This window comes from Callospermophilus lateralis, chromosome 8 (assembly GCF_048772815.1).
Source record: "Callospermophilus lateralis isolate mCalLat2 chromosome 8, mCalLat2.hap1, whole genome shotgun sequence".
Taxonomy (NCBI): domain Eukaryota; kingdom Metazoa; phylum Chordata; class Mammalia; order Rodentia; family Sciuridae; genus Callospermophilus; species Callospermophilus lateralis.
In genome coordinates, this window is record NC_135312.1 from 79,828,190 (window position 1) to 79,847,525 (window position 19,336).

Below are 19,336 nucleotides of genomic sequence, written 5' to 3' on the forward strand. Positions count from 1 at the left end.
GAATAAATTCAGAGTATTTTCAGAAACTACTCAGAATTAAGAGACCACATTGATTTTTAGCTAAAACCTATCAGATATTTATAATATTCTTAAAACAATGTTAAATACTTTGAATCGTCAGTTCCCTCTTGATTACTGTTACTCAAACGTACTTGACCCAGCATAAAAAATAAACTTATATTAGGATCCAGATATCCATATACACATATGTAAAATCACACAACTAACAAGCTAAAGAGTTATAGCAGAATACTTACAGTACTTGAAATATGTCAATATGTCTATTCTGTTTATTTCATTTCATTTATGTACCAGAGACTGTGATTTGAAAAATATAACAGTTCCTTGTAAGAGAATTATAAATTTGGAAACTCACACCAAAGGACTGCTGATATTTGAGAACAAAGGGTTAAATGTTTATATTATAGTTTTTTATTTAAAAAAGAACTGTTTCATTAGTATGAGACAAGAGTCAATTCTTTACAAGATTTCTGAGAGCAAACAAACACTCATGAAATATGTAGAAACAAAGTAATTGATCAAATATTCTTCCCTTAGGTACCAAGAAAAGTCAAAACTGGTCAAATTACAGCAAATGTTTAGGTCATTCCCACTCATAAATAACATTTTTTATATTGATACATTTCTACAATTTTTCTGCATTTTTTGGTAGACATTTCTATCTTTGAATGTTTGAATTTATAAACTTGAAATAAAACTTGCTGATTTTGTGGTTAAATTATTTAATTACGCTCACTGGCAAATGGTTGGCTTCATCTAACTTGTTGATTTTTCTCAACTGGAAGAACATAGAACCCCAGCCCAGGATCACAAATATTTAGTAGTTTACTCTAGCATCTTTTGTAAACCTTCTAAATCTCAATTTCCTCATTTTAAAAATGGACTAATGATTAAACAGAATTATGAGAACAAAGAATGTAGCATAATTATTAGCAAGTATGTAAATGATAGTAAATATTATTATTGTTAAAAAAAAGTTTCAGCTGAACTTTGGTGATTTCATTAAACCACTTTTAAAAAAATAAACAATTATAGCCCCTAGATTTCATCTGAATTTCTGTTTTTTTTTTTTTTTTATCTCAGATATGGAATATAAGTAAACACTACTGGTATATCACCTTTTATGATCCAGTCTTCTGTACCTCTAATAGCCATTTTTTTAAGGAAGGAGAAATAAAAAATTTGAATGGTGAGGATAAGTCCTTAAGTTAAAACACACACATGCTGAGAACACACTTATCTACTGTTGTGATAATATGTATCTGTCATTCTTCTAATTCTAACATATTAATGTTAAATAAATGTCACATTTAAATTTTATTTATTCTTTGGGTTGGCAGATTCTAGTCCCATATGCTTTTTTTTCCTTCTTTTTCACTATTGCATATTAGGAAGAGCTGTTCTAATATGCAAAACTGACATCTTGTACTTTTTGTATTCAAAAGATCATATGATTCAAAAGATCACATTTTTATATCAGAATAGGTAATGCTTTAATGAAATATTAACTTATACATTTACTTTTTTAATAAATCTATTGATTAAATTTATTCTAAAAATACTAAACAAATTACCAACATTTGTGGATTAAGTGGATATTTGCTTTTGTGGTACCATTTGGAATGTGACTGGGGTGGGGCCATTTCTGGGTTTGCTTAGGTGGACTTTTAAATCATATATATGCACTACTAGACGTCTAGAAATGGATGTAATATAACATTGGATAACCACTCTTGACAAATTCCAAATTTTTTCCAATATTTATATATGTATATTTTTATATTTAATTTAATTGTATATTTTAAATTTATCTGTGAACATTTCAAAAGTACACAAAAAGATATAAAATAATTGGTTTAAATATTTTAAAGCTTACCAAAGTCTTTTTATTGCCATGTTTCATTTTGTTCTAGTAGAATTCAATTGATTTACTTAAAAGGAAAAGACTGAAACATTTAAAAAGCTTTGGGAGAAAAAATAATTATCTTTAAAAACTGTATTTGAAACAGTGTCAGTAAGTCCCCAACATGCAGAAATAATTTTGCCTTTAAAATATTTCTCATTGGCACACTGCATTTCATAGGGAAAAATTCACATTTGTTTATATATCTGGAATCTGCAAATTAAAATATTTAAAATGTATGGTACAAATTTTGAAATTTCATATAGTGAACTTCTGAGAATATTTTAAAATATTGTCTCAAAATCTAAGGTAAAGGGCTGGGATCGTAGCCCAGTAGTGGAGAGCTTGCCTCTCTCATGTGAGGCAATGGGGTTTGATCCTCAGCACCACATAAAAGTAAATAAACAAAATAAAAATATTGTATCCATATAAACTAAAAAAAAAAATTAGAAAATCTAAGGTAAAAAACACAATCATTTCAACTTACTGTTGATTTTTTTAAAAAATTAAATTACTAACAAAGAAAACTTCATATTAGAACATAACATTTTAAAAAAGCAATATTTTATCATTTTATTTAATAGTCATAAATTTTTAATAGTCATGAATCACTCAGCTCAATAAATTAAAAAGTAAAATATGGAAACCAAAACTTTGCTCTTTATCATGGAATACATGACTCACGGCAAAACATACTCTGTGACATGGTATATCATAGACATACCTCTACAATGTATATGTCAAAAACTAATAGCATGAACTATTTGGGATGTTTTTCTAGGGATATTAGTTTGGCAAATTTAAAAATGAAAAAAAAAATTTTAAGCACTCTACCATAGTTTTGAGGCCCTGAAGAAAATTTGTTTAGAAAGAAATTCATTAAATTCACTTTCATACATACAAAGAAAAGAATCTAATAGTAATGGGCTGTTATATCTACTTGGGATGAAGCAGTTTGGGAAAGTTTTTTGTTTGTTTTTGCTTTCTACATTATTTTTCCTTTGAACTAAGGAGCATACATATGTTTGATTTTTGAATGAAAATTAACAATGGAAAATTCAGTTCTAAATTTTGATCATTGGATTAAGGCTAATTAAGAATGTGCTTTGAGAAAAATCAAGCTTTTTCTTCTGGTCTTGGCTTCTTAGCCTTGGTTTCATTAAAGGGATCTAAAGATGCTTGTTTCCTATTTTTGTTCTTTCCCCTATATTGCCTCTTTCACTTTGCCTTTAGGAATGGATAGGGTCAATCCTATCTATATTTGGACATTATACCACATGGGTCTCTGTGAGGCTAGATAGAGAATATATTATTAAAGGGAAAAAATGTATCTGCTAAAAATGTAAGACACAAATCATTCCCTTAGCTTGGCACTAAAGAGGCTTAAGCAGATTCTTTAAAAGCTCTTCTGCTCCAAGCCCCATTCATGTACTTACTTGTCGAATCCTATATATCTATAGGATATAAACATTATATATCTATATTGTTTACTGGTCCTGAGGAAGCAATTTTTATGGTAATTAACATTTTAAACTAACACTTACTTTCTAATCTTTTTCTATTTTGAGAAAACCAGTTGAAACGTGATCTCAATATGTGTTCTTATATACATATGAATATTTTGGTTCTGCACTCTGGAGAACATGGAAAAATCTACTCTATTCTAAGTAATAAATTCTAGACTATCAACATCATGCTATTAATATTTTAGCATATTAACAGACTAATATTATCTTTGAATATATATTTCTTAAATACCAGGGTATATGTAAACATAAATACTTATATTCCTATTTTTCTTGGTTATTATTTTTATCCTCTTTTTCAGATAATGCTTAGAGGATTCTGCAGCAATTCTTTGTATTGGACATATTCAAAATCCCTTCAACTTTTGGTCTCCTGCTTCACTGCCTTCCAGCTTTAACTCATTTTTGATCCTTTCACATATTTTACATGATTTGCAATGGTTACATGAACTTTTGGGAAGTGGTATTTGCACCATCTCATACCTTATTTACTATGGCAATTTAAGGAAAAGAAGTTGGAAAAAGTTTCCAAAAGCATTATTTTAAAAAATGAATCTCATTGTGAAGCTTCGGAGAAGTTTTCGAACACTGATTGTTCTCTTAGCTACCTTCTGCTTGGTGAGCATTGTCATTTCTGCCTATTTCCTCTACTCTGGCTACAAGCAGGAAATGGCCCTTATTGAAACCACTGCAGAAGCAGAATGTGCTGACATCAAAATTCTACCTTATCGGTCAATGGAGCTGAAAACAGTGAAACCTATCGATACATCCAAAACTGACCCTACCATCCTCCTCTTTGTGGAGAGCCAGTACTCTCAACTCGGTCAAGATATCATAGCTATCTTGGAGTCCAGCCGATTTCAGTACCACATGGTCATTGCCCCTGGCAAGGGAGATATACCTCCCCTTACAGACAGTGGCAAAGGGAAGTACACGTTAGTTATTTATGAAAATATCCTGAAGTATGTTAGCATGGACTCATGGAACCGAGAGCTTTTAGAAAAATACTGTGTGGAATACAGTGTTAGTATAATCGGTTTTCATAAAGCCAACGAGAACATCTTGCCAAGTACACAATTGAAAGGCTTTCCACTAAACCTCTTCAATAATCTAGCTCTGAAGGACTGTTTTGTCAATCCTCAGTCTCCTTTGCTGCATATTACCAAAGCCCCCAAGGTTGAGAAAGGTCCTCTTCCTGGGGAAGACTGGACTGTTTTCCAATATAATCATTCAACCTACCAGCCTGTCCTTTTAACTGAATTACAGACAGAAAAATCCCCATCACCCTTGTCCAGCAAAATACTCTATGCGACTGTAATTCAGGACCTAGGTCTTCACGATGGAATTCAGCGAGTTCTTTTTGGCAACAACTTGAACTTTTGGTTACACAAGCTCATCTTCATAGATGCCATCTCCTTCTTGTCAGGGAAGAGGCTGACATTGTCCTTGGATAGGTACATCCTTGTGGACATTGATGACATCTTTGTTGGGAAGGAGGGAACAAGGATGAATGTCAAAGATGTAAAGGTAAGAACATTTATAAATCACATCATAATTTATTCACTAACTTTGTGGTATTGATAAAATATAATTTTGAATATTGTAGACTCCTAATCACTGAAATTTTAAGGTATTTTTTAAGTAAAACAGGCACTTAAAAAATTAAACAAAGCCTTAAGCATTACACACACACACACACACACACACACACACACCCTAGAGAGAGAGAGATGCACACACATGAAATATGTGCAAGCTCCAGACTAGAAGCTTCATGAGGAAACCCAAATAAATATCCCAAAATGTAACTGAATTCAATCTTCTTGCCTTGGTTATGCTTTGCCTATTCCAGCTAAAACCACTCAGAACAGACTCCATTATTTTGCCATGTGTGGCAGTTTATAGCAATGAGACTGATACAGTCGTAGAATTCTGTTTCTGAACTGATCACCCTATGTAGGCATAGGGTTTGATCATGATGGTTGAAGTACAAGAAGAGACAACAATCCAAGACTTTTCTCTAACCTCAAGAAAGCCTAGCATTTGCTAGTATAAAACATCCATGGACTTGAAAACATAGATACAAAGAAGATAGTTTTAGAAGGTCTTGACCTCAGGAAACTCACATTATTCTCTCTATTAATTTATCCCATTATTTTGGGCGATCCAGTAGTGTTACTGGCAGCTCATCTAGGTTATGATCAATTGACTGCATAACAGATCCATCCTATAGTTGCTATTAGATAAAGAAAAAGCTAACTATGGAACTGGGCATCATGGTGCAATGTCCATAGTCTTAGTTACTTGAGAAACTAAGGTAGGAAGATGGCTTGAGTTTATGACTTTAAGAACTTCCTTGGACAACATAATGAGACATTGCTTAAAAAAATCTCTCTTTTTTAAAATCCCATTTCAACATTCTTATATGCTTTCTCACCTGGTCTATCTTGTGCTATATCCAGCTAAATTGATTCTGTAAAGAATTTAGCAAACATAAACAAACACAAATTAGAATTGTAAAAGAACCAAAAATTGTTAAGATTTTATCTCTTTTGATTTTTTGTTATTATTATCTTCCAAAGATTAAATCTGGATACTATTTCAAAATAATTGTTTTTTTCTTTCCCTCCTAAAACTTTACGACCACTATTAGACAACATGGTTAAAACCAATAAAACAAATTCACACTTAAAAATTCTTCAAAGAACATATGGACCAGTGAAATGTTTTAAAAGTGCCACTGAATGAAGGGCTGCTTCACTTTGACCCAAAGGCTTCATTTAGGGACTGCTACAAAGGGTTAAATGACCACAGTTGAATTCTGTCTGGATTTTTCTTGTTCTTTTTTTTCTCTTTTCTTATTTTTTTCTAATAATATAAATTCATTTGATATAAATATTAGGGTTTTAGTCAGGTTTTTCACTGCTGAAACTTGGGGACCCAACCAAAACAATTGTAGCAGAGGAAAGGTTTATTTGAGTGCTTACAGTTTCAGAGGTCTCAATCCAGAGACAGCAGACTCCATTCCTCTGGGTTCAGCTGCAGAGGAAAGTGGCTCCTTCATGATCAGGAAACAGAGAGAAAGAGATTTCCACTTGCCAGATAGGAGTATATACACCAGAGCCATGCCTCAATTCCCACCTCCTTCAGCCACACCCCACCATTTGAATTACCACTCAGTTAATCCCTATCCGGATTAAATCACTGATTGGGTTAAGACTCTAACAACCCAATCATTTCACCTCTGAACCTTTTTGTATTGTCTCATTTGTGAGCTTTGGGGGTCATCTCAGATCCAAACCATAAGAACTAGTTTTATTTTCGTTTTGCAGTCATTTTGGAAGCCCGTGATAAAGAGGTCACAGGCTTCCAAATGTTCCTTAAGTGTTTGGTTCCTACCTAAAACCTTAAAGACAGGGTTTTCTAGTTTCAGTCCAAGGAATAATGTGAATTAAAAAGCTTTTTATAATTCTAAACAAAGTTGACGAACTCAAATTTAGCCATGACACTTATTCTCAATAGAAAAACAGCTGTTCACCAGTACTAATAAACTAAATTGCATAACTCCAAAGAAAATTAAAAAATAACAAAACTTAACAAAGGCTTGAGCATTTCGCATGTAGGGAGAGAATAACAAGTTCGTATGGGTATATAGATATGCATTACTGTGTATATACACACAAGCACACATGTACATATGTGTTAAATGCTACATAAAATAATATTTAATGTATAAAACATAGGTTAATTTAACTGTTACCTTGAGAAAAATACTTTTCATCTTTTTTGTTTGTTCCTGGTCACTCTCAGAAATAATTTCTTTTACTTTTTTTGTGGTGCTGGGGATTGAATCCGGAGTTTTGTGTATGCAAGGCAAGCATTCTACCAACTGAGCTATATATCCAGCTCCAGAAATGATTTTTTAATTTAAGTTTATTCTTTATTTCACAATTAAAAATTATTAGGTACAACATGATGTTTAGATACATGTATATGTGTATAGCTCATGCATATTAAACTGAGCTAATTAACATGTATTTCACAAACAACTTTTTTTTTTTTTTTTTGGTAAGGAGACTTAAAATTGACTCTATTTGTGATTTTTAATGGAATCACACTGAATTTACCATGTTATACAACAGAACTCTTGAATTTGTCTTTTCTGTCTGAAATTTGCATCCTGTGATAAATATTTTCTTTACCTCCAGGCCCCTTATCTCCTGGTAACCACATTTCTACTCTCTATTTCCATGTACTCCAAGATTTTTGATGCTTCATATAAATGTGATACAACAGTTCTCTTTCTGTACATTGTTTATTTCACTTAACAAAATCCATGCTGTTGAAAATGACAGGCTTCCTTCTTTCTAGAAAATGAATAATATTCTATTGTGTGTATATATATTATATTTTCTTTATTCATTCATTCATTGATGGATACTTAATTGGATGCCAGATTTAGGTAACTGTGAATACTGCTGCAATGAACAAGGAAGTGTAGTTATACCTTCATTCATTGATTTTAAGTTTCCTTTACATAAAATTAGAAATGTAATTTATGGATCATATAATAATTCCATTTTTAATTTTTAAGAACTTTCAGGCTTTGTCCATGACTACTATCAAATTTGCATTTCTGCTGAATATATAGGAGGACTCTCTTTTCTCCACAGCTTCACCAAAATTTGTTACTGTTATCATTTTTGTTAATAAATAACATTGTTAATTGTTAATAATAGTCATTCTACCAAACATAAGGTAACAGATATCGCACTATCACTATTTTTTGTCATTTTCCTGATGATTAGTGCAAATATTGACAAATTATTTCAGCTATTATTTTTAATAATTTTGTCTTTTAGCCTTCATAAATAAGTGATTCACATTCTACCATTACAATATTAGACAATTCTGAACTTGACTATGTAGTAATCACCAATTTTTGTATTTGATTTTTATTTTGTTTTTATTGTTTGGATAAAAATGATTTTTACTGGAAATAATTTTAAATTATGTGTAGAAAAATTCTGTATGGCTCATGTTCTTCACTCTTATGTTCCTTTTCTGACCGTATGACATTTAGTCAAGTACTAGTAGATGAGGCTAAATCTAATCTCCCTGGTATTCTACAGCCATTTTCTAGAGCAAGGGTTTTACATAGCTACTGATATATTTTCATATTATTCTGAAATAGAGGACAGAGATATTCTGTTCCTTAATAACAATTGAGGGAAACAGAAATATTATTAATGATGATTCTTGATGTTTGGACTACACTTGGAGCACATCCAATTTGTCTAGAGAGCATTTAACAATAAATATAGACATAGTCCTGTCTCCACAGTACCACTTCATGCTGTCAAAACACATATACACATACATTCACATCAGCACATTTTCATTTGAGCCCAATTCCTACATTGAGATGAAATTATGGATCATACAATTAATGAGTAAACATTCTTAAAGTACAGCATTTTGATATTGTGAACAGTACATGAGTTTTCTTAACTGAACTTGAAAACCCCATTTTTTCTAATATGCAGTTCTGCCTTATTTGACCAACTATATATGCCTCTACTTTCTTTGTAGAACCTTTCATGCTTTATCTCATTTCATCATGCCTCTCCCAACCAAAGCCACTGAGATAGAAATTAATGTTTCCTTTTATAAATCAAGCACAATTAAGCTCAGTTTCCATAACTATCATCTGATTGTAACAAAATTTCATTGTGTACAAAAAAATTCAACATATGAGAGAGAGTATTCATGTATGTAACCATTCAGAATCTAATTGTATCTTAAAAGATAGTAAAATACTAGCTATCAATGATCAGGACTCTGGTCATATTTTTTGACCTGGTAATAGATCTATATGTTCTGCAAGGCAATCACAAAGTACCTTCTGTACATTTGAAGCTCATATATTGACAGATAATCTTAGGCTATTGAAAGTGATGTCTACACACTCGCATTTATTGTTTTCTGATTTGAAAACATCTCCCATTTTCATAATGGACTTAACTGCATACATATAATATTCATTTTAAAAACAATGTCAGTTAGTTGAGCACAATGCATTCTTAGGAAAGTAACATTAAAAAGGCCTATCTTGATTATTAAAAGAAAGAAAGAAAGAAAGAGAGAGAGAAAGAAAGAAAGAGAGAGAGAGAGAGAGAAAGAAAGAAAGAAAGAAAGAAAGAAAGAAAGAAAGAAAGAAAGAAAGAAAGAAAGAAAGGGAAAGAAAGAAAGAGAAAAATTATATAATTTTTTTTTCTCATAGCCAAGTAGCCTGATTTCTATAGACAATTTTTCACTCTTGATCAGGACATTTAGTATAATCATAAGAGTTCGGTAGAATTAAGATGATATGCAGTTTTTTCATATTTCTCTAAGACAAAAGAAATACTATTTCCCATGAGAATTTTGAGGACTATGAAAATAGTGAAAGTAAGTTTATACATGGAATGAAAATCAGATTCATTTTTGATGTTACAAACAATTTAGGGGCTCTAATCAATTCTCTGTTGCAAATTTCTCTGTTTGTACCAAATACCAGTTGTTAGTTCTTACATACGTTTGAGGAAATAGATCCATTTTTTCATTGTACGTGTACTATGTGTAAGATTAAAAGACACTGTCTACTTAAGAAAATGAAACATTTCAATGTCCTGTATGATCCAGCCCAAACTTACATTTTCAAGGTCTATTCTTACTTCTTCTCAATATATATTATTTCTGTTAGACTTCTATTGTCTATGAATCAACTATGATTTTCTTATTTCTACCTTGACCTATTTTCTCAGTTTCTAAGCTTTCAATAAAATGTACTCATATTTCAATAGATATATCAAAGTAGAAGACTGTAGTGATTACTACAGCCCAGTAATTGTAAGAGGGGAGGATGGATAGTGGGAGGTCAGATAATGGACACCAAAATATAATTAGACTGCAGGAAGTTCTGTTGTTCTGTACCACTGCAGGGTGATTGTAGCTTGCAACAACCTGCTATGTATTTTATTACCACATAGAAGACTGGAGCTTGAAATCTCAAAATATAAAGAAATAATGAAATGCAATATTAATTACACTGATTAGATTACATATTGCATACATGCATTTAAATAATTTTTAAGAACCAAACTTTTAAAAAGGAATATCACAAGTTCTGCTTCATTTGACAGTGTGACACATCCTCTAATTACCCCAGCATATGGTGATTTTTTTTCGACCTCAGCCCCTGAAAAATCACTGATCTTCTCTCTCACTTGGAATCTTCATTTACATGAGTTAACTACAAAATTAGATGGTGAAAAGCATTTTCTTGTACATTTAAGTAAGTAAAAGTATGTAAAAGTAATCTCAGACATAAATTAGGAATATTTAATTGACAATTATTTTACTGTCCTTCAACTGTTCAGTGCGGATCAAATTAGTTGCAGAATAATTTATTAACTACCTAAAGGAAAAAGTAATTTGAGGATTGTTTTCAGCTTATTTCAAAACAAGTAATTTGTATATGTATATGTGTATGGGACAAAAGTAAAAAAACATTTTGTGTTACCAACTTGGAGCTCAAAAGTAAGTAGCTTTCACATTCACTTTACACTCACACTTCAGACTCACACTTTCCACTCATGTAGTTTGATCCTCACTATGTATTGCTTTTAATGTGTCTGGGTCTAGACTGGCACTAAAACTTGATCTAGGAGCAAACAATGTAGCAATATCATAACATAAATATTTTGTGCACTTATTTGACTATATGTGTCCTGAATTTAAAAACATATGTTCAGAAATATAAAGGGAAAAAGTACTAAATTGTGCATAATTGATGACTAAAGCAAAGATGTTAATAAATAAAAAGGTAGAGTAGAAGATATTAAAATACAAGGAGAGGGTTTTGGTTAGTTACAAGTCATTGGAAAGCTTTCCATCATTTTTAAAAGAGGAAATGATAGGACGAAGACACTTGAGGAAGTTCATTCTGCTAGTGATGTAAATATCTAAGGAAATTTGCAGTTCAAAACCTTGTAGGAATTGGGATATTAAAAAAGGAACAGGTTGCTATGAAATAGAAAGACAAATAATCTATTACAAAGAATCTTGAAATCTTGTTTGCAAATATAAATTACAGTTAGAGGAGAAAGAGGAAAAAATATTATGAGTTCTAAGGCTATAATCTAAGAAAACAGAAAATTGTAGATGCTATGAACATCAATATAGAAGATGAGAGGATATACTGATAATCAAGATTAGTTTTCTACATTTTACCATTATAATTAATACAGATTTATTATATTTTACAAATTTCCAGAAAAACATTTTCATACTCCCCCATATCTCTGACTTCATGGGGTTACCATCAAAAGTATGATTTAAAAAGGAATGGTTGGTATGTTCTTGAAGGAATCCAGACTTGATACATAGCAAACCAGTGTATATTTAGCAATGTAGAAGAGTATAGCCTTTGGGATTGGTAGATGACCCAGTCAGCCAGTCAAGCAAGCATCATCTAGAATTTCTTTGACAGATTCTAGGCAGGTGACCTGGCATTCAGTCAGAAAGTATAGGAAAAGAACTGGGCAGTGGCCAAGGCTTGTTGTAATTGGCATTTATCAAAGATATCTGTGGGTAATATCGAGTCTCTGGAGTCAGGTTTGTAAGCAGGTTCTTCTCCTACAGAAAAAAGCTCAGAAGACAGTGGCTTAGTTGCATAGGAATGTGAGATTTGAGAACATGGGACAACATGTAGTTCATTAAAGGACATGTGACAGGGAATCTGGAGTACAGGAAATCAGTCATAGCAACAAGCCTGGGCAGGAGAGATGTCAGAAGACTCTTGAAGGTGCATTCCTAATATCCTGACCAAGTGCTCCTAAGATATCTGTTGTCAAGAGGGATTTTATTGAGAACTTTCTAGATTCTTTAGGTGCCTGCCTATGAGAATTAGATATACTATTTGAAGACCCTCAAGTGAATCAAGAAGAAAAAAATGGTTCATTTTCCACATAAACACAGAAACTCATTGTATCAATTAAAATCTTTTAGTAATAGAGTTTGGCTTAGTTCACAAGAGAAGTTCCATATCAGGTATTTTGGCAGAGTTGATAGTGATTTCCAAACAACCTCAAACTTGCTCAGAAGAGTATATATTTAATCATGATTTTCTTTCTTTTAGTTAAAATACCAATATAAGTGTTTATTTTTTTTCTTTGAATTCATTCAAATAGAGGCATATACTTAACTCTGTCAGTGGAAAGACAAATATTCTCTTATGGAAGCAAGTAGGTTCTTTCTCCACTTAAACAACTGCCAAATTTTATATTAAAGTTCACTTTTAAATAAGAATGAAAAAGGTGAGGAAACATGTACCAGAAATACCTCCACTAAATTGGACATCCAACTACAAACATTTCTGTATCTCATAGTAAATTAATATAGTTTACTTGAATACCCAAATCATTTCTTACCCACTGAGAATTCTGTATATCATTTTTATTGTGGAGTACTCTACAATATATATAAAACATTCAGTTCCTGGTTTGGGTAAATTAGGCAGGACGCATTCACAATGATCTACATTATAAGGCAGAATGCACTACATGCTATGACAAAATTATCTAAGACAATAGGAACAAAAGTACTATTATAGGCACAAGAGAAGACATCATGGAGGAAGTAGCATTTGAGTTTTTAGTGATGGCTGGACAGAGCACTGGCAAATTGAGTTAGGGAGTGGTTTGGGCCAGTGGATGAGCTCAAGCTAAGACTTGGTTGAAAATATTAGGATCACTTTTAAGAATGATAAGTTAGTTGTGGTTATTGAATGATGTGATAAAATAATTACATTGTGAAACTAAGCACTGTAGATGTTGCTTGTAGATAGGTTACGGAACACCTATCAATTTTAGGAAGTTCATTTTTAAATTTTGTTGAAAACATGGTACCATTTCAGTTGCTAAAGATTTTTAAACTAGAGAAGAACATTATTAGAATTGATGTGTTAGGTTTCCATCACTGTGACTAAAATATCTGACAAGAACAATTTAGAGGAGGAAACATTTATTTTGTGTTCATTGTTTCAGAGGTCTCAGTTCATGGTCAGAGAATCCTATTGCTCTAGGCCTGACATGAGGCAAAACACCACGGTGGATGGGTAGTGGAGGAACACTTGGAATTGGGGGAGCCAGGAACAAATAGTATAATCCCCAAGTTATGTCGCAAGGTTCCCTCCACCTTCAGTCATGCCCCACCCACCTGCTTACAGTTATCACTCAGGGTCTGCTCAAATGTTTATACCAACAAATGAATTGCTACACTGATGAAGTTATACGTCTCATAATCTAATCATTTCACCTCTTGCATTAACACAGAACCTTTGGCAGGATATCTTATACTCAAACCATATAGTTAGGATTGAACAAAAAAAAACATTTTCGCACCAGGGATATGTTATTGAGGAAATAAGTGATAAATCTATTAACAACCATACAATCATATTAGTGATTATAACTTTTATAATATAGTATTTATTTCGCATATTAAATATGCTGAGCAAGTGCTAATCAAATACAGGTACATAACACTAATAGGTAATATTTTGTACATCTTCTGAATAAATAAAATGAGGCTCAGAAATATTAAGATATTTCTATAGAATCCGGCTAATAAGTAGTAGAATAAGAAACAAACCCAGAACATATCTGTCTTGAATATTTAAACTTACTTTCAGGAAACAATAGCTTGAGGTTGAGTTTGAGTCTTAGGTCCAGCACTAAAATAGTTAACCTTGGATATATTTATTAACTTCAATCCTCAGACTATATATAGAAGTATATATGGTCTATATAAAACATATAAGTTATATATGTATATATGTATACATATATATGAGTGTGTGTTTATATATATTATACCCATGTAAAGCAACCTAATTTGTAGTAGAGTATTGACCACTAAATGAGATAGGAGTATAAAAGTGCTAGGATAGAGCTGTGCCATTAATAGACTTAGCTTCTAAGCAATAAGAATGAAAGGGGTAGATTGAGAGAGTCCATGCTGAAGCAGAAGTGACAGAAACTGGACAAAGAAGGAGCAAAGGAGGTGGATATTTAGTGGTATCAATATTATTTTTAACTGGATGTGTCAATCAACATATAGAGAATTGGGCAGCTGCAAAATATCAGAAAGATAAGGAGTTAGACTTAAATTGATGGTTTAAGGTCTATTTAACATGGGACATTCATATTTTGGCCTTTGAAAGAATAACCTAGATTATCTGATACTGTCAGGGCAACTGTGTACATTTAGGAATTGTCAATTTCAATACTTGCAATCTTAGTGGTAACCACAAAAGGAACATAAATGAAATAAGTAGGAAAACCACCTGAATGAAACATTTGGGGGCTCCTGTAATAAATCCATAACCAGTTAGTTACATAGACAGGAATATTGTTTCATGAACCAATATGGTAGCAGTCCTGAAGGCCACACATAAGACTTTCTTTGTTAATATGGAAGAAAGCAAGAAAGCTCAGTGTATGCTGGAAGTCCTCCTGGGAGGCAGGAGGGAAGTGAGGGGTTAAAGGAATGCCTGACAGAACAGTGCCATGTTTTTGGAACAGAGAAAGTGCCATCACTCATCTGGAATTTGCAATTCTGAACTCTTATCTTCTTATTTATGACCCTTTGAACAAGAATTTCAAGATGAACCCTTCCTAACATTACTGTACGGTGTACCAAATGAAACTATGTCATAAGTATTTTTGAAATGTGAAATTTTGGACAGGGGTTAAATACCAAGAGAACAAGAAAGGCAAATCTTCACATAATTATTCTACTCAGAAATTATAATCTTCTGTAAAAATTTTATTTAGGTTTCACATGTTTATTTTCTTGATAGAAAATCAAGAAAATGTAGGGCTGGGGATATAGCTCAGTTGGTAGAGTATTTACCTTGCATGCACAAGGCCCTGGGTTTGATCCCCAACACCATAAAAAAGAAAATGTAAAGTTAGAAACAAGACTTTTATAGACATTTTTATTTAAGACTTTTTTATACCAAACAATTATTATTACTTTTTAAAGAGTTTGTGTGTTTGTGTGTGTGTGTGTGTGTGTGTGTGTGTGTGTGTATATATATATATATTTTTTTTTCTGTTTTTACAGTGCTGAGAATCAAAACCATGGCCTTGAAAATGAAAAGCACACATTCTACAAAGGTGCTACATCCCCAACCCAAAAAAGTAAATTTGAAAATTAGGCCTGTGACCAAGTGAAAGCTTTGTGTTCAGAATAATTTAATGTTTTATATGCAAATTAGTTTTTAATTTAAAGATTGGGCATTTCCTGCTTTCATTTGAACTAAAACAGGGTAGAGAGCAATGCTTCTAATACTAACATTAATGCTCACTTTGGATAGTTTAGAGTAAGATAATTACTGAGCAGAGAGCAATCTCTTGAAACACCAGGGGAAGAACCCAATTAAAGTCCATGAGCTCCATTTTACTACCCAAGTTGTAGTAATTGTCTCCATGGGAAAGAGAAAATATTACAAAGTATTTTAGTAAAACAACCAATGTGGCTAAGTCTCAGCAAGGTAGAAAACTAACCCAGCATTAGCATCCTTAAATTTCATGGTTGGTATCTTAAAAGCCCTGGAGAGATGCAGGAGATATTTTCTGATTGATTTTCTAGATTCTGTCATCTCTATGATAATATTAATAGTAACTTATTAATTAGCCAATTAATTGATCCAAATTGTAACAAACCTCCTCTGCAAATTATCAAGGTACCAGAAAATGGTCTCAAATCTAGAGAACAACAAACTAAAAATGCTTCTTTCATATTCCTGGTAGAAACACAATGTGTTTAGAAATAAATTAAATTATCATGAAAAACAGCAACATAGTTATATAATCCTGAGGGAGCTAGAATATATTACTATCATTATCATTCAGATAACAGGTTAAAGTAGTAGAGCAGTCACAGGCCGTGCACTTAATTTTCATTCAACTCATAATTATTCACTTCTACTGTGAGACTAGCTCTCTAGTGCCTTGGTCAATGATTTCCACCCACCACTCCCCCCGCCCAGATAAAGTAAATATCCATCTTATGTGTGTCTCTGCTATGATAATTTTGAAACATTTCATATATGAAAAAAGTATATAAAATATCTACAAGTTAATGGATAATAATAACTTAGCCCCACCATTGAATTCAGTATAAAGAATGATACTACCTTTTTTTCCAATCACATATCACTGTTTTCCATTGGAGAGGATACAAGTATTCTGAATTTTATCATTATCTTCATTTTCTTTATATTGTATTATATATGTAACTATCCATGAACAATAAATTGCTTGTATCTTAGATGATTTTCATTTGAATTTTTGTAAGTAGGTTCCTAACATACATATAGTCACCAATTTTTTCTCTATTATTCTTGAGGAAAGTTCACATTGATGCTTAGGGCTCTAGTTCATAAAACTTATTTTCTTTGTAGTGTTTATCCTGTTCCAATGTTAATATTATCAGACTTTGTTTTGTGTGTGTGTGGGGGGGAATTGTGAAACTATATTGAGAGAATTTGAAGTCAAATATCTGATATAAAAACAGCAGAGCTTCAGTTTTTCTTCATTTAAACATTTTTTTAAAGAGAGAGAGAGAAGAGAGAGAGAGAGAGAGAGAGAGAGAGAGAGAGAGAGAGAGAGAGAGAAATATTTAATTTTTTTTTTCAGTTTTCGGTGGACACAACATCTTTTTTTAATTTTATGTGGTACTGAGGATCAAACCCAGCACCCCGCGCACGCCAGGCGAGCGTTACTGCTTGAGCCACATCCCCAGCCCTTCATTTAAACTTTTTACTATGCTTGATCTATAGTAGAAACATAGTGTTGGGAATATATCTAAGAAGAAATTTATTTATGTGAAATTAAAGGTATACTAAAGTCGATATAGTTTTGGTTTTATAAAATGGTCTAAAACCAGAACCTTTGTTTTACATTCAGACAGACGTCTGTAGAGACTCGAAAGATGAACTTTCAGGCATGTCTTTTCTTACTTTCTTTTTTGGCTCTTGGTTGGTAGTGTACAATTTTGGGTGAGTTCTTATTTGAATTTTCCTGATTGTGAGGCAGAATTGGTGCTTCATTTTGTTGCTTTTTTTTATAGTACTGGGGATTAAACCTAGGGTCCTGCACATTCTAGAAAAGTGTTATACTACTGAGCTACACATATTTTGTCTACATGTTTCTTTATTTATTTGTTCTTTTTAGATATCTATGATAGGAGAGTATATTTTGATATACATACATGGAGTATTACTTATTCTAATTAGATCATGTTCTTGTGGTTGTACATGATGTGAAATTATATAGGTCATGTATTCATATGTGAATATAGGAAAGTTACATCTGATTCATTGTTCTGTCTTTCTTGTTTCCATCCCCCAACCTTTATTTACCTTTGTCTAATTCAATGAACTTCTATTATTCTCTCCCCTACCCCTGTATTGTGTGTTTACATCCACATATCAGAGAGAACATTTGGCTTTTGTTTTTGGATGATTAGCTTATTTTACTGAGCATGATACTGTTCAGTTCCATTCAGATACTGGCAAATGCTATAATTTCTTTATGGCTGAGTAATATTCCATTCTCTCTCTGTGTGTGTGTGTGTGTGTGTGTGTGTGTGTGTGTGTGTATGTGTGTGTGGTGTATCTCACATTTTCTTTAGGATCTCATTCTTGTTGTTGCGCATGATGTGGGGTTTCACTGGTTGTGTATTCCTATATGAACATAGGAAAGTTATGTCAGAGTCATTCCACTGTCTTTCCTAATTCTATCTCCCCTTTCTTCCCTTCGTTTCCCTTTGTCTCATCCAATGAATTTCTATTATTCTCCCCCCACCCCCACATTTGATGCTAACATCTGCATAGCAGAGAGAATATTCAACATATGGATTTGGGGGATTAGCATATTTCAGTTAGCTTGATAGTCTCCAGATCCATCCGTTTACTGGCAAAAATTCATTTTTCCTTCATTTTTTCAAGTCTGTATGTCCCTTTCTCACTTTAATTCAAATTGTTTATTTTTATAAAGGTTTTTAGAAATTATTTATATTGACTACAACTTAATGTTTTGTGAATGATATATTTGCAAATATCTTCTTATATTCAATATTTTTCAAAGGTGTCATTTGGCTTATAAAAAATGTTTGATATACTAGATCAGTATACAAGATTTGTGGATACTTTTTGCATGCATTTTTTGTAACCTCTAGAATTTTATATAATAGTGGCCTTATTTTTTATTTAAATGTCCTCTAAATTTTTTTTGATTCTGAAAATTATATTTGGCAATTTTTAGAATTTCTATTTTTTATTTCCATTTTTACTTTATTTTTTTTTCCTGTCTTCTTAAAATATGTGATTATTTTGGATAATTATTTGTAAAACAGGGAATCAGAGTTTTGTTATTGTTGTTGTGATGGTGGTGGTCTTGGGATTTTTGTAGTGCAAAAGCTGAATGATGGGAAGATACTTTCACAACCTGAAAATTTTGCTTCAGTTTTGGCAAAAATACAAGTTGTTTATTTTCTGGACATGTTTTACTGTAGAAAATGATTTAGGTGGGAAAATACGATTGGTAGTTTAAAACAGTATTTAAAACATTATTTTTTAAGAACAGTATTTGCTGTATTTTTCCTTAACTATAATCTTGTGTTTATATTCTTAACCCTGTGGACCTCACAGGGTTAAGAAATCTAACAACAGTAGACAGCAGATGATTGTGAAGATAACATAATCCAGTAGTTACAATAAAAAAAAAAAAACTACCTCATAGTTGGCAAAATTAGTTGATTTAATTCATAAGGT

At 32.2% G+C, this 19,336-nt stretch overlaps 1 protein-coding gene across 1 annotated transcript in view; it reads left to right on the forward strand.

The window, feature by feature from the left end:
* Positions 1-3,999: 3,999 nt before the first annotated feature.
* The window catches only part of Ndst4 (N-deacetylase and N-sulfotransferase 4), a 227,694-nt gene continuing 212,357 nt past the window's right edge, over positions 4,000-19,336 (forward strand). Inside the window, exon 1 of the mRNA XM_076864826.2 lies at positions 4,000-4,977. Within this exon, the coding sequence (XP_076720941.2) occupies positions 4,000-4,977 (978 nt within the window). The remainder of the gene's footprint in view (positions 4,978-19,336) is intronic.